This window comes from Dendropsophus ebraccatus, chromosome 2, assembly GCF_027789765.1.
Source record: "Dendropsophus ebraccatus isolate aDenEbr1 chromosome 2, aDenEbr1.pat, whole genome shotgun sequence".
NCBI classification, from domain to species: domain Eukaryota; kingdom Metazoa; phylum Chordata; class Amphibia; order Anura; family Hylidae; genus Dendropsophus; species Dendropsophus ebraccatus.
The window spans coordinates 217330577-217354521 of NC_091455.1; the positions used below are offsets into that span (position 1 = coordinate 217330577).

The 23945-nt window shown below is 46.1% G+C and overlaps 1 protein-coding gene across 1 annotated transcript in view; it reads right to left on the reverse strand.

Moving 5' to 3' along the window:
• Positions 1-17042, reverse strand: part of TRDMT1 (tRNA aspartic acid methyltransferase 1) — a 26335-nt gene extending 9293 nt beyond the window's left edge. The window contains exons 1-3 of the mRNA XM_069960658.1: positions 16914-17042; positions 2378-2454; positions 1318-1389 (exon numbers count right to left, since the gene is read on the reverse strand). Coding sequence (XP_069816759.1) covers positions 1318-1389; positions 2378-2454; positions 16914-17042 — 278 coding nt within the window. The remainder of the gene's footprint in view (positions 1-1317; positions 1390-2377; positions 2455-16913) is intronic.
• Between the last annotated feature and the right edge of the window lie 6903 nt (positions 17043-23945).

The window sequence follows — 23945 nt, forward strand, 5'->3', positions numbered from 1 at the left end:
GTAACTGTATAACCCTGATAACACAGCAGCAGCAGGATATGTGATATATAAGTTACTGTACAGTATAGCAGCATGTGGTGTATAATGTATAGTAACTGTATAACCCTAAAAACACAGCAGCGGGATGTGATATATGTTACTGTACAGTATAGCAATCAGCATGTGGTACATAATGTATAGTAACTGTATAACCCTGATAACACAGCAGCTGGATATGTGATATATAAGTTACTGTACAGTATAGCAGCATGTGGTGTATAATGTATAGTAACTGTATAACCCTGATAACACAGCAGCTGGATATGTGATATATAAGTTACTGTACAGTAAAGTAGAGGATGGGAAACACAAGGGCTGACAGAGACTGCAGGGAGCAGAAAGGAATGAGTAGGGCAGATGTGGGCACATACATGCAGCACTCTCTGTCCGGGGAGAGAGGGGGTTACAGAGATTACCTCCACAGTCCTGTCCCCTGATGTAAGCCCCAGCCTGAAGTGGATCTACTATGATTTGGAAAGTGAGGGAGACTTCCTGGGTCAGAATACAGGGCTGTAGACCCCGCTATGCAGACCATGCCCCTCCCCCACTCACCCTCCCACCCAGTACAGGGAGCTCTTACACCAAAGCAATGCTCTTACACCAAGTCACTATTTAGAAAAACTGTGAGCTCTTACACCAAAGCGCTCTTAAACCAAGTTTCTCTTACACCAAGGTACCACTATGTGTGTATATATTATATCTATCTATCTATCTATACACACACAGTATATATATATATATATATATATATATATATATATATATATATATATATATATATATATATATATACACACACACACACACAGTATATACACAGACATATTTACACACAGTATATATACATATATATATATATATATATATATATATATGAGAGAGAGAGAGAGATACACACACACAGTATATACACAGACATATCTACATACATACATACACACACACGTATATACACAAACATACATATCTCTATCTACTTCTATCTATCTTTCTCTCTATCTCTCTATCTATCTCTCTACACACATACACACACGGCCTGAGGACCCCCCCCCAATCAGTGACTGGATTGACTTCCCACCCCGGGACTGGTTGAGCGGCCAGGTCGTGATGTGCCAGCTCTGGAGATCCTGGCGGGGGTCCCGAGGCCAGTCCCACCACTCACTGCAGGCACAGGGAGAGATACTGCTGTACTTGTAATCAGTTTCCTTCCTGCCAGCTGATTTGGATTTCTCCTTTAATGATATTTGGTCCAAGAATAATCTAAGTTTCCTAACTCACCTTGGAAGGATCTCCAGTACATACAAGAAACTCTTAGTCCTTGGGTCAGAGACATCACCCTGCAGGCCGATCCTGGGAAGAGACAGAAGACAGAGATAAAGAGGGTGTACAGAGTAACCTACCGGCCTAGTGCCGCTCCTCCATTACTCCTCCTAGAAGCATAGGGATACATGGGGGTGGTCCTGCAGGATATAGACACGCCCTATTGACAAGGGGAAAGGTAACACCTTATTGTTAATTTATTGATTTACATCCATAACAAGTAACAGGGGGCGGCACAGTGCTGAGCGCTCAGAATGGTTACTATCCGTTATTATCTTGGCAGAACAAGTAATGTAATAACAAAAGGAAATTATGAAGGCAAGGGGTTTATTTAGAGTAAGGATACGGGATAGAGACGGGTGCAGCACTATCTGTATGTACTTGAACAATATTAACATAAGAAAGAAAAGAGAAAAAAAAACATAAAATGGCTAAATTGCTATATTTGTTAATTCCTCAGCCCACACACTAAGAAATTAAAGTCAGGGACAGCTTGTCCCACATAAAAATAAAAAACACAAGACATCACAAGGCTCCAGAAAAAAAATGAGCCCTCACAAGGCTCCAGCAAAAAACAAGCCCTCACAAGGCTCTAGCAACCAACCAGCCCTCACATAGCTCCAGCAAACAACAAGTCCTCACATAGCTCCAGCAAATAACAAGTCCTCACATAGCTCCAGCAAATAACAAGCCCTCGCATAGCTCCAGCAAATAACAAGCCCTCGCATAGCTCCAGCAAATAACAAGCCCTCACATAGCTCCAGCAAATAACAAGCCCTCGCATAGCTTCAGCAAATAACAAGCCCTCACATAGGGAAAAAGTACCGATTTCAAATAATTAAAAAATATATATTTTATTTTGCAAAAGTTATAAAATCTAAAAAATCCATTATATGTATCCTAAAATGGTGCTAATTAAGATAATTTCCAGAAAAACCCTTATTAGATTGTGTGGATAGAAAATAAAACAGATGCAATGATCACAATCAGCGTATTCTTCCAGAATGACTCTTCATACCTTGTGAATGGCTGGCACGGTGGACTCATCAAGATCATATCGAATGACAAGGAGTCCAGCTCTTTCAGCGATATTCCCTGGTACAATATAAGAATGATAACAATGAGCAAATACAATTGCGAGACACAAAGATAATTATTAATAGTGTAACAAACTGAATGGAATAATAATATACCAGTAAAAATATTAGTGCCGCACACAGCTCCAGCAAAAAACAAGCCCTCACACTACTCCAGCAAAAAACAGGCCCTCACACAGCTCCAGCAAAAAAGCAAACCCACAAGTGTAAAGCAGGTACAGTGTGGAGAGGACAAAGCAATATTATGCAGGCACTATGGTGCTCTCTATAGGCACAGTACGGCAGAATTTAGGGTCACTCGATGATGTATGAGAATAAATTGGGGGCTTTTGTTGTATATCTCCTCCCCTGAATCGGGGGCTGTAGAATCACGTCAGACACCTGGAATCATTTAACCCCAGGACTGTAAAGCAGATATATGTTGACACGCTGTTTAAAGGTGAAGTGATCAGCTCTCATCTGTGCAGAATCCTGGCAGAGAGTCTGCAATCTGCCTGCAGCACCACCACTGGGGAAATATGGTATTACACATCTGTCACAGAGATCACTGTAATACAGGCTAAATAGAAAAGGGGGCGGCAACATTATAGGTTCTAGGGTTGCGGTCACACATGTCACCGTGTCTTGTGACCCCATCACTCATACTAGTGGATCGTTGGTGGTCCCAGCTGGGAGGCACTGGCGTGATCCGCTTATTGCCAAAGACCTCTCTAATAATTGGAGTCTAAGATCAACAACCCCTTTAAAAAGCAGAAGATCAGAGATAACTGTTTTGGGGCCAACACCCTGCTCTGCACTGATGAAGGGCAAACACCTCAAAACAGCTGTCTGCAGATGGGAAATCTGTCCTTTTAGAGAGATTGTTTAGCTTGGCATAAAATCCCCAGTCAATGTTCTAAGGCTCCTTGACTTAGCGAGACTTGAAGAGACATCTCTTTGCTCAAAAGGTGTGAGAGCTATTTTTCATATCCTTTCTTCCCAGAATTCTTAGTGGTCTGTAAGTCTTCACACATCCTTATGGCGCAGACACAACATAATAGTACAGTACAGCCCTGTATATCTTTATACACCCAGGACCCAGAGGATATACAGATATGACACAACACAGCCCCATATATATTTTCTCCTTACACCATAGGGACTAAGCAGAGGATATACAGATATAACACAGTACTGTCCCGTAAATAAATTATATTATATACACACACACACACACTCTATCACACCATAGTGACTGAGCAGACGGTATACAGATATAACACGGTACGGCCCTGTATAAATGTGTTCCTTACACCATAGTGACTGAGCAGAGGATATACAGATATAACAGTACAGCCTGTACATAGAATATATATATATATATATATGTACAGGCTGTACTGTTATATCTGTATACCCTCTGCTCAGTCACTATGGTGTGATAGAATATATATATATATATTCTATCACACCATAGTGACTGAGCAGAGGGTATACAGATATAACACAGTACAGCCCCGTATACCTTTATTATGTGTCCACAGTCCAGATTATTAATAAGAGATATAAAAGCAATAACCGCGTCTGGATGAGATAATGAGGAAAATAAACAGCTGAGACGGCAGTACACCGAGGGGTAATATAACCATCATATGAGGGGGAGGGGGGTAATACAACCATCATATGAGGGGGAGGGGGGGTAATACAACCATCATATGAGGGGGAGGGGGGTAATACAACCATCAGGTAAGGGGTAGTATAACCATCAGGTCAGGGGTAGTATAACCATCAGGTCAGGGGCAATATAATCATCAGGTAGGGGGCAATATAATCATCAGGTAGGGGGCAATATAACCATATGAAGGGGCAATATAACCATATGAGGGGGCAATATAATCATCAGGTCGGGGGTAATAGACCCATCGTATGAGGAGTAATATAACCATCAGGTCTGTCTTCTTGTTACTTTGCCAAATAACTTTTTTGATGACAAGTTGACAAGTCCACTTACAGGCTAGCTGCCTCCTGTAGGAGATAGACAGAGCGATGGCTGATGGACTGGACACTGACGTACAGGCTAGCTGCCTCCTGTAGGAGATACACAGAGCGATGGCTGATGGACTGGACAGTGACGTACCGGGTAGCTGCCTCCTGTAGGAGATACACAGAGCGATGGCTGATGGACTGGACAGTGACGTACAGGGTGGCTGCCTCCTGTAGGAGATACACAGAGCGATGGCTGATGGACTGGACACTGACGTACAGGGTAGCTGCCTCCTGTAGGAGATACACAGAGCGATGGCTGATGGACTGGACACTGACGTACAGGGTAGCTGCCTCCTACAGGATACACAGAGCGATGGCTGATGGACTGGACACTGACGTACAGGGTAGCTGCCTCCTACAGGATACACAGAGCAATGGCTGATGGACTGGACAGTGACGTACCGGGTAGCTGTCTCCTGTAGGAGATACACAGAGCGATGGCTGATGGACTGGACACTGACGTACAGGGTAGCTGCCTCCTGTAGGAGATAGACAGAGCGATGGCTGATGGACTGGACACTGACGTACAGGGTAGCTGCCTCCTACAGGATACACAGAGCAATGGCTGATGGACTGGACACTGACGTACAGGGTAGCTGCCTCCTACAGGATACACAGAGCAATGGCTGATGGACTGGACACTGACGTACATGGTAGCTGCCTCCTGTAGGAGATACACAGAGCGATGGCTGATGGACTGGACACTGACGTACATGGTAGCTGCCTCCTGTAGGAGATACACAGAGCGATGGCTGATGGACTGGACAGTGACGTACATGGTAGCTGCCTCCTGTAGGAGATACACAGAGCGATGGCTGATGGACTGGACACTGACGTACAGGGTGGCTGCCTCCTGTAGGAGATACACAGAGCGATGGCTGATGGACTGGACACTGACGTACCGGGTAGCTGCCTCCTGTAGGAGATAAACAGAGCGATGGCTTCCTTCTGGAGGAGAGCTCATCTGCATGTTTCCCATTTATAGCTGTCTCTCTTTAATGAGAACATTACCCCATCCTCACAGATCCAAGGCTACATCCTCACCTCTGCAGACCACAACTGGTCACCGCCGACCGGCCGACTGAGGCTCGGCTGTAATAATGCTGGTCTATCCATGGCTCATGGTAGATCCAGACTGATGGCTCTAGAGATGAGCGATTCGGCTGAGGGAACCATTGACGCTTGAATCTCGCTGTCTTCCCGGTCCAAGGTGGAGACAGCTCAGTGTTTTGTCTCCACCTTCGCCATGGACAAGGAAGACAGCGAAGTGTTGATGGTTCCCTTGGGCGGCTCAGTCACCTCAAGAGCAATCAGTGTGGATCGACAATGAGCCACAGATAGACCAGTACAGTCCTACAGCCATTGTATAGGCTTTACACCGCTGAACGGCCAACAACCTAATGTCCAAGCACTGCATATGATCATCATCAGACCTAGATATACAGCCGGACTATCCTCTACTCTATAGACAAAGGAGATGTATAGAGTACAGGAGGGTGGGAATAAAGGAAGCCAACGAGAAGGTACCGTCACTGGATCCACCCCACCCCCGAACCACCCCGAACAGCTTGATCCATCGGAAAAACCCTTTAAATGAGCTTCATGGCACAACCAGCCGCAATTCTCCCTGTAGTAGATCCTAGAGATGCAGAGCTCATGTCAGTTCTGTACAGATGGTGTTATATCAGAGAGCAGCCATGTTGTAGCGATGGTGTTATATCAGATAGAGATGTTGTTATATTAGAGAGCAGCCATGTTGTAGAGACGGTGTTATATCAGATAGAGATGGTGTTATATCAGAGGTCAGCCATGTTGTAAAGATGGTGTTTTATCAGACAAAGATGTTGTTATATCAGAGGGCAGCCATGTTGTAGAAATGGTGTTATATCAGAGAGCAGCCATGTTGTAGAGATGGTGTTATATCAGAGGGCAGCCATGTTGTAGAAATGGTGTTATATCAGAGGGCAGCCATGTTGTAGAGATGTTGTTATATCAGAGGGCAGCCATGTTGTAGAGATGTTGTTATATCAGAGGGCAGCCATGTTGTAGAGATGTTGTTATATCAGAGGGCAGCCATGTTGTAGAGATGGTGTTATATCAGAGAGCAGCCATGTTGTAGAGATGGTGTTATATCAGAGAGCAGCCATGTTGTAGAGATATTGTTATATCAGAGGGCAGCCATGTTGTAGAGATGGTGTTATATCAGATAGAGAGGGTGTTATATCAGAGGGCAGCCATGTTGTAGAGATGGTGTTATATCAGAGAGCAGCCATGTTGTAGAGATGTTGTTATATCAGAGGGCAGCCATGTTGTAGAGATGGTGTTATATCAGATAGAGAGCAGCCATGTTGTAGAGATGGTGTTATATCAGAGAGCAGCCATGTTGTAGAGATGTGGTTATATCAGAGAGCAGCCATGTTGTAGAGATGGTGTTATATCAGAGAGCAGCCATGTTGTAGAGATGTTGTTATATCAGAGGGCAGCCATGTTGTAGAGATGGTGTTATATCAAAGGGCAGCCATGTTGTAGAGATGGTGTTATATCAGATAGAGATGTTGTTATATCAGAGGGCAGCCATGTTGTAGAGATGGTGTTATATCAGATAGAGATGGTGTTATATCCAGGGTGGATTTGTTTTAAATCAAACTGATTTAAATCACGATTTAAATCACGATTTAAATCACTAGTCCGGAAGGCTTGATTTAAATCAGTGATTTAAATCAAAGTTTCTACCTAAACTAGTTCTTGCTACTTTAACATGCAAGTAGATGAAGATTTTTAGAATCACTTTTTATATTACTTTTTTCTCCCCAGTTTAATGGGTTAATCATTCATATTTGGACACCACTGTTCTGTTGTACTTAGGAAGGAGAAAAATAATCCTGAACTTAATAACAATTTAAATGGATTTATTCAACTGAAACAATAACAACATTACAGCATACGTTATTTGCTTAAACAAACATCCATGTTAACTAATTTGGCTAAACAAAAAAAAAAAAAAAAAAAAATAGTCCAAACAATCAGAAACATATTGTCTAACTTCTTGGACTTGGTACTGAAGGGGATGATTCTGTATTCATTGGTTTGTAGAACAATAGGATTAAGGTCTTTTTCTCAACTCTGTTCATGTTGTAACATTTGAGAACATATACAGCCTTTATTCTACTGAGTTAAACAACTCAGCTTTATCTCATGATGGAAGAACCTTTGGATGGTAAAATATTTTCCTCAAAAAGCAGTTTATTGAAAAAAATCCGATTTAAATCAAAAAAATCTGATTTAAATCAAAAAAATCCGATTTTTTTGATTTTTTTAAAAAAATCATTGATTTTTATCCACCCTGGTTATATCAGAGAGCAGCCATGTTGTAGAGATGTTGTTATATCAGACAGAGAGCCACCATGTTGTAGAGATGTTGTTATATCAGACAGAGAGCAGCCATGTTGTAGAGATGTTGTTATATCAGAGGGCAGCCATGTTGTAGAGATGGTGTTATATCAGATAGAGATGTTGTTATATCAGAGGGCAGCCATGTTGTAGAGATGGTGTTATATCAGATAGAGATGGTGTTATATCAGATAGAGAGCAGCCATGTTGTAGAGATGGTGTTATATCAGATAGAGATGTTGTTATATCAGAGGGCAGCCATGTTGTAGAGATGGTGTTATATCAGAGCAGCCATGTTGTAGAGATGGTGTTATATCAGAGAGCAGCCATGTTGTAGAGATGGTGTTATATCAGAGAGCAGCCATGTTGTAGAGATGGTGTTATATCAGAGAGCAGCCATGTTGTAGAGATGTTGTTATATCAGAGAGCAGCCATGTTGTAGAGACGGTGTTATATCAGATAGAGATGGTGTTATATCAGATAGAGAGCAACCATGTTGTAGAGATGGTGTTATATCAGATAGAGATGGTGTTATATCAGAGGGCAGCCATGTTGTAGAGATGGTGTTATATCAGAGAGCAGCCATGTTGTAGAGATGGTGTTATATCAGAGGTCAAATGGAGTAAAAGTAAGGCAGCTCACTGAACCTGCGCTGGGAAGCCTGGATGGTGCACAGGACAGCTGTATGGCACACAGCAAATGCAAAGACGAAGAAAGAAGATTGTCCGGCTCCAGATATCCAGTCCCATAAAAGCAAACTTTTATTTGAAGATGAAACAGATACTCCTAGTCCAAAGGGTCGACATGTTTCGGGCTACATGCCCTTAAACTTGATACACATTTACAATGACAAACCCCATTTAAAAATCTGTCCAGGTGGGATCAAGTGAGTAGACACCCCTCCCCCAGGAAACAATTAAAATGTGGAGAAATAATCCATGTGCTATACAAACAAAAAAAAAAAAATTCTGCATGTTTTGGAGTTGCTGACACAAACAGAGCATAAAGGACGCATGTGAACAGCAACCAACAAATATGTCTTCAAAAAGCCAAAACATGCAGATTTACAAATACTGGTAACATGATTATAATAGATGCAATGAATGTAATCACCTACAGCATATAATGCATCCACCAAGTATATAAATATTCAGTAAGTGAGGATAAGATCATGTCGCTGATTCAGTCCATTAGGGACTCTGGTGGCTAGAAGGAAAATCCAGACGAGAACCCAGACCTCATAATCCGCAGTACGGACAAGGGGGGTATGGTCGTTCTTCTCTACGCTGGCCTGTATAAAATAATGAATAAAAACTTTTAAATGATCCTATGAGCTATAGGAAGCTGCCTGGTAATCCTACAAAATCTTGCCAGAAGGCTCTGGACAAAGTCTTACTTGAGGGTCTCTACAGAGGCGTCTTAAACCAGAGGACACATGATTACTTGAGACTATTGGAACCAGTCACCCCAATTTTTCACTCTTTACCAAAAGTTCATAAAGGGGTTTTTCCTCCCCCTCCCCGTCCTATTGTGGCGGGTATAGGTTCCTTGGGTGAACGATTGGGTGACTGGGTTAACCATTTCTTACATCCACTCACACAGGTCACTCCTACATATATTCGTGACACCAAGCATGTTTTGGGCCTTTTGGAAATGATGACTGTGGAATCGAATTACAGTGTAGCCACTTGTGACGAAGCATCTGCCTCCATACCCACATTTGTCACCACCTTTAGTCGCCAATTTAATGACATCAGAAAAATTATTAACAAATATTTACCAGTTCTCAGGCAGGATCCCTTGTTAGACAAGATAGTCAGTGGGGGAGTACGAGTGGTATCCAGACGGGGCCCCACCCTTGGCTCTAAACTATCACCAAGTCTATATTCCAGTAAGCAGTATGAAGAAGGAAGTGCCTGATACCACACAAGGGTTGTCACAAGTGCGGTCATGGCAGATGCATCACATGTGGCTATCTAAAAACTGGGGCCAATCTTCAGTCTTTTGTAACTAGCAAGGAATACAGTATACGCTCATACATTACCTGTAACACTGTATCACATGTGGTGTATCTGGCAGCCTGCGATGTGTGTCAGGTTCAGTACGTGGGCTGCACTACACGGCCTCTCAAAGAACGCATTCGGCGCCATATCTCAGATGTATCTAGCCTGACAGCGAGTGTATCCATGCTAACAAGGCATTTTCGTACTGTCCATTCAGGGTCCACAGAGTCATTACGTGTTACGGGCATTGAAAAAGTCACCCGTCCAATAAGAGGGGGAGAACACAAACGGAAACTCCTGAATAGAGAAAGTTACTGGATTTTCGTTCTAGCCACCAGAGTCCCCAATGGACTGAATCAGCGACATGATCTTATCCTCACTTACTGAATATTTATATAGTTGGTGGATGCATTATATGCTGAATGTGGTTTTTGTTTTTTTTTGGTCAGTAGGTGATTACATTCATTGCATCTATTATAATCATGTTACCAGTATTTGTAAATCTGCATGTTTTGGCTTTTTGAAGACATATTTGTTGGTTGCTGTTCACATGCGTCCTTTATGCTCTGTTTGTGTCAGCAACTCCAAAACAGGCAGAATTTTTTTTTTTGTTTGTATAGCACATGGATTATTTCTCCAAATTTTAATTGTTTCCTGGGGGAGGGGTGTCTACTCACTTGATCCCACCTGGACAGATTTTTAAATGGGGTTTGTCATTGTGAATGTGTATCAAGTTTAAGGGCATGTAGCCCGAAACATGTCGACCCTTTGGACTAGGAGTATCTGTTTCATCTTCAAATATGGGACTGGATATCTGGAGCCGGACAATCTTCTTTCTTTATATCAGAGGTCAGCCATGTTGTAGAGATGGTGTTATATCAGATAGAGGGCAGCCATGTTGTAGAGATGGTGTTATATCAGATAGAGGGCAGCCATGTTGTAGAGATGGTGTTATATCAGAGGTCAGCCATGTTGTAGAGATGGTGTTATATCAGATAGAGGGCAGCCATGTTGTAGAGATGGTGTTATATCAGATAGAGGGCAGCCATGTTGTAGAGATGGTGTTATATCAGAGGGCAGCCATGTTGTAGAGATGGTGTTATATCAGAGGTCAGCCATGTTGTAGAGATGGTGTTATATCAGATAGAGAGCAGCCATGTTGTAGAGATGGTGTTATATCAGAGCAGCCATGTTGTAGAGATGGTGTTATATCAGAGAGCAGCCATGTCAGTGTGACAGGCGGTGAATATGATGACTGCAGTAATATAAGGATCGGCTTATCAGGGACCTTTACCCTGTGGTTACAGTCTCTGTGTCTCTCTTGTGTCCTTGAAGGGGCTGCAGTGCACAGTATACTGAGAATCCCTCCCGGAGATCCCACACGGATCTGTAACCCAGGACTCTCCAGCTGGTGAGTCCACCCAAAACACCGAGCCGACCCCAGCCAGATCCGTCTCCAATACATCAATACTACATGTGTGACTCCTCCGCATCCCGGGTCACACCGGCGCACACCCATAAGGGTGGGTTCACATTGAGGAATTCTCGCGGATAAACTCCGCAGAATTCCGCCGGCTGTACGTGTTCACAGACGGGCGCCTTTCCGCTGGCTCCATAGACACCATTCTATGGGCTGGCTGATTCCGCGTTCCACCAAAAGAATTGATATGTCAGAATTGATAGAGCCGACAGAGCGCAGAGCACAGAGCGTTGTGCAGCTTCGGGGCCGGCCGGATTGAGCTTCCGGCACACACTGCCTCTATCACAAGCCGGAAGCTCATAGCTGCAGCCCCGCGGTCCCGGACTTCTCTCCTGCTCGGCACGATGACGTCACGTGTGCCGCCAAGCAGGAGAGGAGTTCAGGACCACGGGGCTGCAGCTATGAGCTTCCGGCTTGTGATAGAGGCAGTGTGTGCCGGAAGCTCAACCCGGCCGGCCCCGAAGCTGCATGGGAGGGGACCCGCCAAGCCTGCCTCTGGTCCCCGGCTGCTCCCCCAGCCTCTCCCCCCTGCACCCCCCAGCTACTCTCCGTGCCCTCAGGTTCTACCCCTGCCCCCATCTGCTCCCTCTGCCCTCCCAGCTTTTCCCCCTGCCCCCCAGGTTCTACCCCTGCCCCCATCTGTTCCCTCTGGCCTCCCAGCTTCTCCCCCTGCCCTGCAACCCCCAGCTGCTCTCCCTGCCCCCCAGGTTCTCCCCCTGCACCCCCCCAGCTGCTCTCCCTGCCCCCCCAGGTTCTCCCCCTGCACCCCCCCCCCAGCTGCTCTCCCTGCCCCCCCAGGTTCTCCCCCTGCACCCCCCCCAGCTGCTCTCCCTGCCCCCCAGGTTCTCCCCCTGCACCCCCCCCCCAGCTGCTCTCCCTGCCTCCCAGGTTCTCCCCCTGCCCCCCAGCTTCTCCACCTGCACCCCCTTAGCTGCTCTCCCTGCCCCCCAGGGTCTCCACCTGCACCCATCTGCTCCCCCTGCACCCCCCCAGCTGCTCCCCCTGCCCCCCAGCTTCTCCACCTGCACCCCCTTAGCTGCTCTCCCTGCCCCCCAGGGTCTACCCATCTGCACCCCCTGCACCCCCCCCAGCTTCTCCCCCTTAGCTGCTCTCCCTGCCCCCCAGGGTCTCCCCCTGCATCCATCTGCTCCCTCAGCCCCCCCCCCCCCAGCTTCTGCCCCTGCACCCCCCAGGTGTTCTCCCTGCCCCCCCCCCAGCTTCTCTCCCTGCCCACATCTGCTCCCCCAGATTCTCCCTTGCCCCCCAGCTTCTCCCCATGTCACCCCCAACTTCTCCCCTGCCACCCTAGCTGCCCCCCCCATCTGCTCCCCCTGCCTGTCACACAAATTGCCCCCAGCTGCTCCTTCTGCCCCTCATCTACTCCCACTGCCACCCCAGCTGCTGCCCCTGTCCTCCCAGCTGATCCTTCTGCCCCACAGTTAATCCCCTGCCCCCATCTTCTCCCCCTGCCCCTTTCACCCCAGCTGCTCCCCCTGCCCCCCCCATCTACTCCCCCTGCCACCTTAGATTCTCCCCCTGTGAGTCATTAGTAACTGCACTGTAATCACTTCTATAGTATGCAGAGCCTGTGTACCATTGGGGTCTATAAGGGTCAGTGTATTGTTAGCGGTAGTGTACTGACACAGCCCTGCGGTCACTACAGTACACTAGCGCAAACTTTTAAACTAAGACCCAACTACAAAAGCTGCAGGCACTACAACTCCCAGCATATCCTGAGGGCTGCAGACTGTCAGTACATGCTGGGAGTTGTAGTGCCTGCAGCTGCTGTAGTTGGGTCCTAGGTGCATCATACATTGGATGCTTTGTGGCATATAAGAATACATAGATCTGTGGGGGCTCAGTGCAGGGAGGTGACCCCAGAACATCACTAATAGGGGATAGGGGGAGATGTTTTTGTTCTATCCCCTATTAGTGATGTTCTGGGGTCACTTCCCTGCACTGACCCCACAGATCTATGTATTCTTATATGCCACAAAGCCTCCAGTGTATAATGCACCTAGGGCCAAACTACAACAGCTGCAGGCACTACAACTCCCAGCATGTACTGACAGTCTGCAGCCCTCAGGATATGCTGAGAGTTGTAGTACAATGTAGACAGATGTGTTGCTGGACCTTCCGGGCTGATGGTTGTCACCCACCAGGAGCCTCTGCACACAGTGATTTATTACAGGGTTGTCCTCTCAGAGACTACAATTCCCAGCATACCCTGAGAACTGTATAAATGTAGGGATTTGTCACAGATACAGATGAATCCAGGAGAGGAGCGGGTCAGCATGTCGTGTCTCACTGGTTCTATATTGGTGGGCCCCATGCAAAGTGCCTAAGGCAGCATGAACTCTAAATACAGGCCTGCACTGGAGGCCTCATCTAGAGCCAGGCTTATAGCTCCAGGGCCGGTGTGAGGGGTGGTCTACCTATAGACAGATACACCGGGGCCCAGCTACTGATCCCCCATCTATGAGAAACCATGGATCCCTCTATGTGCAGCTCTCTCCTTGTCTCGGCTATGTCCCATGGACTGTCACAGAACTAGCCATAGGCTGTATCCACACTTTCTAGGACCCCTCAGGGCAGCATCCAACTTCCTCAGCCACCGGTAATCAAATGCCGAACACTTGGACGGACCCCAGCATGGTCATCTCTTCTACAAACACATATAACACCTGACATCTCAAGCCGAACAAGTGCAATCAGTGGTTTCTAGATATCTCCATTATGGTGCAGAGCGGACTCTCCACCCCGGTGATCCAGCACGGACTGATCCCGAGAACACTGATCCTGTGCACAGACCAATCCCCCTCAGACACTGATCCTGTGCACAGACCAATCCCCCTCAGACACTGATCCCGTGCAGACCGATCCCGCGCAGACTGATCGGCTATTATCGGCTCTATGTGTGAGTTACTGTAACACTTCGCGCGTCTTTAATCCAGATCTTTTCTTCGTTTTTGGCCTTGGTTTGCAGCATAATGCCACTGTGTTCTCAGATGTGAGAGCGGCTTTGTGAAACGTTACATAACAGTCCGTCTGGCCGCTCCTTGTAGCACATCCAGCGGCAGCTGAAGGTCATCGGACTGATAAAGCTTATGGCCGCACAGATTCCTTCTACAAGAATCCGGAATATTCTGTTGTTCCTTGTATTCTGTTCCTGGGAAAGTTGGGTGACAAGTAGAGATGAGCAAACCAGGTTCAGGGTTCGAGTCCATCCGATCCCGAACGTTCGGCATGTGATTAGTGGGGGCCGCTGAACTTAGATAAAGCTCTAAGGTTGTCTAGAAAACATGGATACAGCCAATGACTATATCCATGATTTCCACATAGCCTTAGGGCTTTATCCAACTTCAGCAGCCACCGCTAATCAAATATCGAAAGTTCGGGTTCGGATGGACTCCAGGTGCTCCAGGTTCGCTCATCTCTAGTGACAATCAATAAGGTCGGTGTTCTTGCCAGTATGTTGTCCTGCTGACTGTCTCCGCCTGCTATGAGGAAAACAACGGCCATGAAGGAATGAAGTTGGTCGCCCACTAGACTTTGATAAGCCCTACTGTCCATACATCATCCTACAGTATATACAGGACCAAGGGTGTGCCAGGAAAACATTTCTCACACCATGACACACTCACACCATCACCTTCACCAGCCGAGACTAGTCACACTTGACAGGAATGGTCAACAATGTATACTGCTTGTGCCACATGCTGAGCCTACCATCCACATGGAGCCACAGAGACTGGACAAGTTTCTCCACACAGATCTGGATCCATCTGACCGGCCATGTTTCTCTATAGAGATCTGCATCCACCTGACCGGCCATGTTACTCTATAGAGATCTGCATCCACCTGACCGGCCATGTCTCTCCTCAGAGATCTGGATCCATCTAACCGGCCATGTTTCTCTATAGAGATCTGCATCCATCTGACGGGCCATGTCTCTCCTCAGAGATCTGGATCCATCTGACCGGCCATGTTACTCTATAGAGATCTGCATCCATTTGACCGGCCATGTTTCTCTATAGAGATCTGCATCCATCTGACCGGCCATGTCTCTCCTCATAGATCTAGACCCATCTGACCGGCCATGTTCCTCGACAGATATCTGGATCCATCTGACCGTCCATGTCTCTCCTCATAGATCTAGACCCATCTGACCGGCCATGTTCCTCGACAGAGATCTGGATCCATCTGACCGGCCATGTCTCTCCTCAGAGATCTGGATCCATCTGACCGGCCATGTTACTCTATAGAGATCTGGATCTATCTGACCGGCCATGTTACTCTATAGAGATCTGGATCCATCTGACCGGCCATGTTTCCCCACAGAGATCTGCATCCATCTGACCGGCCATGTTTCTCTATAGAGATCTGGATCCATCTGACCGGCCATGTTTCTCTATAGAGATCTGGATCCATCTGACCGGCCATGTTTCTCTATAGAGATCTGGATCCATCTGACCGGCCATGTTTCTCTATAGAGATCTGGATCCATCTGACCGGCCATGTTTCTCTATAGAGATCTGGATCCATCTGACCGGCCATGTTACTCTATAGAGATCTGGATCCATCTGACCGGCCATGTTACTCTATAGAGATCTGGATCCATCTGACCGGCCATGTCTCTCCTCATAGATCTAGACCCATCTGACCGGCCATGTTCCTCGACAGATATCTGGATCCATCTGACCGTCCATGTCTCTCCTCATAGATCTAGACCCATCTGACCGGCCATGTTCCTTGACAGAGATCTGGATCCATCTGACCGGCCATGTCTCTCCTCAGAGATCTGGATCCATCTGACCGGCCATGTTACTCTATAGAGATCTGCATCCATCTGACCGGCCATGTTTCTCTATAGAGATCTGGATCCATCTGACCGGCCATGTTTCTCTATAGAGATCTGGATACATCTGACCGGCCATGTTTCTCTATAGAGATCTGGATCCATCTGACCGGCCAAGTTACTTTATAGAGATCTGCATCCATCTGACCAGCCATGTTTCTCTATAGAGATCTGGATCCATCTGACCGGCCATGTTTCTCTATAGAGATCTGGATCCATCTGACCGGCCATGTTTCTCCTCAGAGATCTGCATCCATCTGACCGGCCATGTTTCTCTATAGAGATCTGCATCGCATCCATTTGGTTGAGACATGTTAGTAGGACACCAGTGTAGTATTTGGCTGCAGGTTCCAACAACAGACATCCTCCTCGGATGACCTTCATCAGTGAGACGGATCCACTGGATCCATGTTCCCTGGATGAATTTTATCAGACCTTTCTCCATACACTCCCATCATGTCTGGAGAGCTAGAGCTTTGGCTGTCCGGGCATGACGAGAATTGTAGGAAGGTCGCAAGTTTGATGGCCCTGGCCTACACCATTACAGGAGAAGACCCCGCAAGGTTGGCAGTGGTCCTAGTCAACCCCCAATTACCAGGTCTCGCTCCAAGCCGCTCACATCTCTAGACATTTCCATCTAATGCGAGTTCACATATAACTGATCCATGTGACTATGCAGCCCAGAAGGTAAGTGCACGCACCTCTATAGACTTGGCCCATAATGGAGTATCAGGAAAGTTGTGTCTGTAGACCTCATTGGCGATGGTGTTGACGTCCACAGCTGCCACCACTTCAGCAGACACCCCACTTTCTGAAACAGACAAAGTCATGGAGGGTTAGTCATCTTCTCTGTATATTCATTGTCCTACAAGTAATTCTCAGGGCAAAGGAGATGGGAATACGCCATATGGTCGACCCCGTTAGTCCTCCCAGATATCGGCCCATACGGTACTACAGTATAGGTTGTGTAATGTCACCTGGCATCTTAGTGAGTAAAGATGGAGTCATACATCCTATGAAGATGGAAAACACCTGGACAGGTGAGGCAACACTGACATCTAGTGTAACTCCTCATACTGTCACCATGATGCTGGTGTATCCACCTGTGTATAACTACCAGGTTATAATCTACAGCCTGTGGGGCAGCATGGTAGGCTCCGGTACAGGGGTGCAGTATGGTGGGCTCCGGTACAGGGGTGCAGTATGGTGGGCTCTGGTACAGGGGGGCAGTATGGTGGGCTCTGGTACAGGGGGGCAGTATGGTGGGCTCTGGTACAGGGGTGCAGTATGGTGGGCTCTGGTACAGGGGTGCAGTATGGTGGGCTCTGGTACAGGGGTGCAGTATGGTGGGCTCTGGTACAGGGATGCAGTATGGTGGGCTCTGGTACAGGGGTGCAGTATGGTGGGCTCTGGTACAGGGGTGCAGTATGGTGGGCTCTGGTACAGGGGTGCAGTATGGTGGGCTCTGGTACAGGGGTGCAGTATGGTGGGCTAAGGTATAAGGGGGCAGCATGGCGGGCTCAGGTACAGGGGGCAGTGTGGAAGGCTCTGGTAAAGGGGGCAGTGTGGAAGGCTCTGGTATAGGGGGGCAGCATGGAAGGCTCTGGTATAGGGGGGCAGCATGGAAGGCTCTGGTATAGGGGGGCAGCATGGAAGGCTCTGGTATAGGGGGGCAGCATGGAAGGCTCTGGTATAGGGGGGCAGCATGGTGGGCTCTGGTAAAGGGGGCAGCGTGGCAGGCCTGGCATCACTCGGTAACAGTTGTGTAGTTTTATTACAGTCTCATGCAGATAAGCGAGCGCCCGGCTATTAGCGCTCAAATACCGATCTCCATGAGTCACAGCGATTAATCTTCATACCCGAACTCCTACAATAGAGGCGCCGCACTCTCCATGACCTACACTATTACAGAAAACAAGAGCTCCAGCTACGAGGGGAGGTCCATGACACTGCAGCCATCTCTACACTATAACACACTATAATGTCCTGCATAGTATAATATACACTGGGGGGGGGCACTATATAACACTATGCCTCTCTATAATGTCCTGCATAGTATAATATACACGGGGGGGGGGGGGGGGGGGCACTATATAACACTATGCCTCTCTATAATGTCCTGCATAGTATAATATACACTGGGGGGGGGCACTATATAACACTATGCCTCTCTATAATGTCCTGCATAGTATAATATACACTGGGGGGGGCACTATATAACACTATGCCTCTCTATAATGTCCTGCATAGTATAATATACACTGGGGGGGGGCACTATATAACACTATGCCTCTCTATAATGTCCTGCATAGTAGAATATACACTGGGGGGGGGGGCACTATATAACACTATGCCTCTCTATAATGTCCAGCATAGTATAATATACACTGGGGGGGGGGGGCACTATATAACACTATGCCTCTCTATAATGTCCTGCATAGTATAATATACACTGGGGGGGGGCACTATATAACACTATGCCTCTCTATAATGTCCTGCATAGTATAATATACACTGGGGGGGACACTATATAACACTATGCCTCTCTATAATGTCCTGCATAGTATAATATACACGGGAGGGGCACTATATAACACTATGCCTCTCTATAATGTCCAGCATAGTATAATATACACTGGGGGGGGGGGGGGGGGGCACTATATAACACTATGCCTCTCTATAATGTCCTGCATAGTATAATATACACTGGGGGGGGGCACTATATAACACTATGCCTCTCTATAATGTCCTGCATAGTATAATAATCACTGGGGGGGACACTATATAACACTATGCCTCTCTATAATGTCCAGCATAGTATAATATACATTGGGGGGGGGGGGGGGCACTACATAACACTATGCCTCTCTATAATGTCCTGCATAGTATAATATACACTGGGGGGGGGGGCACTATATAACACTATGCCTCTCTATAATGTCCTGCATAGTATAATATACACTGGGGGGGGGGGGCACTATATAACACTATGCCTCTCTATAATGTCCTGCATAGTATAATATACACTGCGGGGGGGGGGCACTATATAACACTATGCCTCTCTATAATGTCCTGCAAAGTATAATATACACTGGGGGGGACACTATATAACACTATGCCTCTCTATAATGTCCTGCATAGTATAATATACACTGGGGGGGGGCACTATATAACACTATGCCTCTCTATAATGTCCTGCATAGTATAATATACACTGGGGGGGGGCACTATATAACACTATGCCTCTCTATAATGTCCTGCATAGTATAATATACATTGGGGGGGGGGGGCACTACATAACACTATGCCTCTCTATAATGTCCTGCATAGTATAATATACATTGGGGGGGGGGGGGGGGCACTATATAACACTATGCCTCTCTATAATGTCCTGCATAGTATAATATACACTGGGGGGGGGGGGGGGGCACTATATAACACTATGCCTCTCTATAATGTCCTGCATAGTATAATATACACTGGGGGGGGCACTATATAACACTATGCCTCTCTATAATGTCCAGCATAGTATAATATACATTGGGGGGGGGGCACTACATAACACTATGCCTCTCTATAATGTCCTGCATAGTATAATATACATTGGGGGGGGGGGGGGCACTATATAACACTATGCCTCTCTATAATGTCCTGCATAGTATAATATACACTGGGGGGGGGGGGCACTATATAACACTATGCCTCTCTATAATGTCCTGCATAGTATAATATACACTGGGGGGGGCACTATATAACACTATGCCTCTCTATAATGTCCAGCATAGTATAATATACACTGGGGGGGGGGGGCACTATATAACACTATGCCTCTCTATAATGTCCTGCATAGTATAATATACACTGGGGGGGGGCACTATATAACACTATGCCTCTCTATAATGTCCTGCATAGTATAATATACACTGGGGGGGCACTATATAACACTATGCCTCTCTATATGTCCTGCATAGTATAAATATACACGGGGGGGGGGGGGGGGGCACTAATTATAACCACTATGCCTCTCTATAATGTCCTGCATAGTATAATATACACTGGGGGGGGGCACTATATAACACTATGCCCTCTCTATAATGTCCTGCATAGTATAATATACACTGGGGCGGGGCACTATATAAACACTATGCCTCTCTATAATGTCCTGCATAGTATAATATACACTGGGGGGGGGGCACTATATAAACACTATGCCTCTCTATAATGTCCTGCATAGTAAATATATACTGGGGGGGCACTATATAACACTATGCCTCTCTATAATGTCCTGCATAGTATATATAACGGGGGGGGGGGGGGGCACTATATAAACACTATGCCTCTCTATAATGTCCTGCATAGTAGAAATATACACTGGGGGGGAACTATATAAACACTATGCCTCTCTATAATGTCCTGCATAGTACTAATATACACTGGGGGGGGGGGCACTATATAACACTATGCCTCTCTATAATGTCCTGCATAGTATAATATACACTGGGGGGGGGCACTATATAACACTATGCCTCTCTATAATGTCCTGCATAGTATAATATACACTGGGGGGGGGCACTATATAACACTATGGCCTCTCTATAATGTCCTGCATAGTATAATATACCACTGGGGGAGGCACTATATAACACTATGCCTCTCTATAATGTCCTGCATAGTATAATATACACTGGGGGGGGGGGGGCACTATATAACACTATGCCTCTCTATAAAGTCCTGCATAGTATAAAATACACTGGGGGAGGCACTATATAACACTTATGCCTCTCTATAATGTCCTGCCTAGTATAATATACACTGGGGGGGGGGCACTACATAACACTATGCCCTCTCTATAATGTCCTGCATAGTATAATATACATGGGGGGGCACTATATAACACTATGCCTCTCTATAATGTCCTGCCATAGTATATATACACTGGGGGGGCACTATATAACACTATGCCTCTCTATAATGTCCTGCATAGTATAATATACACTGGGGGGGGGGGGGCACTATATAACACTATGCCTCTCTATAATGTCCAGCATAGTATAATATACACTGGGGGGGGGGCACTATATAACACTATGCCTCTCTATAATGTCCTGCATAGTATAATATACACGGGGGGGGGGGGGCACTATATAACACTATGCCTCTCTATAATGTCCTGCATAGTATAATATACACTGGGGGGGCACTATATAACACTATGCCTCTCTATAATGTCCTGCATAGTATAATATACACTGGGGGGGGGGGGGGCGGCACTATATAACACTATGCCTCTCTATAATGTCCTGCATGGTATAATATACACTGGGGGGGGGCACTATATAACACTATGCCTCTCTATAATGTCCTGCATACTATAATATACACTGGGGGGGGGCACTATATAACACTATGCCTCTCTATAATGTCCTGCATAGTATAATATACACTGGGGGGGGGGCACTATATAACACTATGCCTCTCTATAATGTCCTGCCATAGTATAATATACACTGGGGGGGGGGGCACTATATAACACTATGCCTCTCTATAATGTCCTGCATAGTATAATATACACGGGGGGGGGGCACTATATAACACTATGCCTCTCTATAATGTACTGCATAGTATAATATACACTGGGGGGGCACTATATAACACTATGCCTCTCTATAATGTCCTGCATAGTATAATATACACTGGGGGGGCACTATATAACACTATGCCTCTCTATAATGTCCTGCATACTATAATATACACTGGGGGGGGGCACTATATAACACTATGCCTCTCTATAATGTCCTGCATAGTATAATATACACTGGGGGGGCACTATATAACACTATGCCTCTCTATAATGTCCTGCATACTATAATATACACTGGGGGGGGGCACTATATAACACTATGCCTCTCTATAATGTTCTGCATAGTATAATATACACGGGGGGGCACTATATAACACTATGCCTCTCTATAATGTCCTGCATAGTATAATATACACTGGGGGGGGGGGGCACTATATAACCACTATGCCTCTCTATAATGTCCCTGCATAGTATAATATACACTGGGGGGGGGCACTATTATAACACTATGCCTCTCTATAATGTCCTGCATAGTATAATATACACTGGGGGGGGGGGCACTATATAACACTATGCCTCTCTATAATGTCCTGCATAGTATAATATACACTGGGGGGGGGGCACTATATAACACTATGCCTCTCTATAATGTCCTGCATAGTATAATATACACTGGGGGGGGGGCACTATATAACACTATGCCTCTCTATAATGTCCTGCATAGTATAATATACACTGGGGGGGGGGGCACTATATAACACTATGCCTCTCTATAATATCCTGCATAGTATAATATACACTGGGGGGGGGGGGGCACTATATAACACTATGCCTCTCTATAATGTCCTGCATAGTATAATATACACTGGGGGGGGGGGCACTATATAACACTATGCCTCTCTATAATGTCCTGCATAGTATAATATACACTGGGGGGGAACTATATAACACTATGCCTCTCTATAATGTCCTGCATAGTACAATTACACTGGGGGGGGCACTATATAACACTATGCCTCTCTATAATGTCCTGCATAGTATAATATACACTGGGGGGGCACTATATAACACTATGCCTCTCTATAATGTCCTGCATAGTATAATATACACTGGGGGGCACTATATAACACTCTATAATGTCCTGCATAGTATAATATACACTGGGGGGGGGCACTATATAACACTATGCCTCTCTATAATGTCCTGCATAGTATAATATACACTGGGGGGGGGGGCACTATATAACACTATGCCCTCTCTATAATGTCATGCATAGTATAATATACACGGGGGGGGGGGCACTATATAACACTATGCCTCTCTATAATGTTCTGCATAATATAATATACACTGGGGGGGCACTATATAACAATATGCCTCTCTATAATGTCCTGCATAGTATAATATACACTGGGGGGGGGCACAATATAACACTATGCCTCTCTATAATGTCCTGCATAGTATAATATACACTGGGGGGGGGGCACTATATAACACTATGCCCTCTCTATAATGTCCTGCATAGTATAATATACACGGGGGGGGTGGGCACTATATAACACTATGCCTCTCTATAATGTTCTGCATAATATAATATACACTGGGGGGGGCACTATATAACACTATGCCTCTCTATAATGTCCTGCATAGTATAATATACACTGGGGGGGGGGCCACTATATAACACTATGCCTCTCTATAATGTCCTGCATAGTATAATATACACTGGGGGGGCACTATATAACACTCTATAATGTCCTGCATAGTATAATATACACTGGGGGGGGCACTATATAACACTATGCCTCTCTATAATGTCCTGCATAGTAGAATATACACTGGGGGGGGGCACTATATAACACTATGCCTCTCTATAATGTCCAGCATAGTATAATATACACAATGAGAAGTTCGGACACTTTGTGATATATGGGGTAGGCGCACTGCCCCTGCATTCTCTCGGGGTGATGTACGGGGGTCCTAGTGGTTGGACTCCTGTGGATTAGGTAATAACCAGAAATGAGCAAATCGGTTTAGCATAAACAGGATTTAATATCAAATTTACTAATAAAAAAAAAAAGATTTACCGACTGTAGGGGTGCAGGGACCCCTGTATGCCTCCCCGCTCAGTGTACGGGTGCAGGGACTCCTG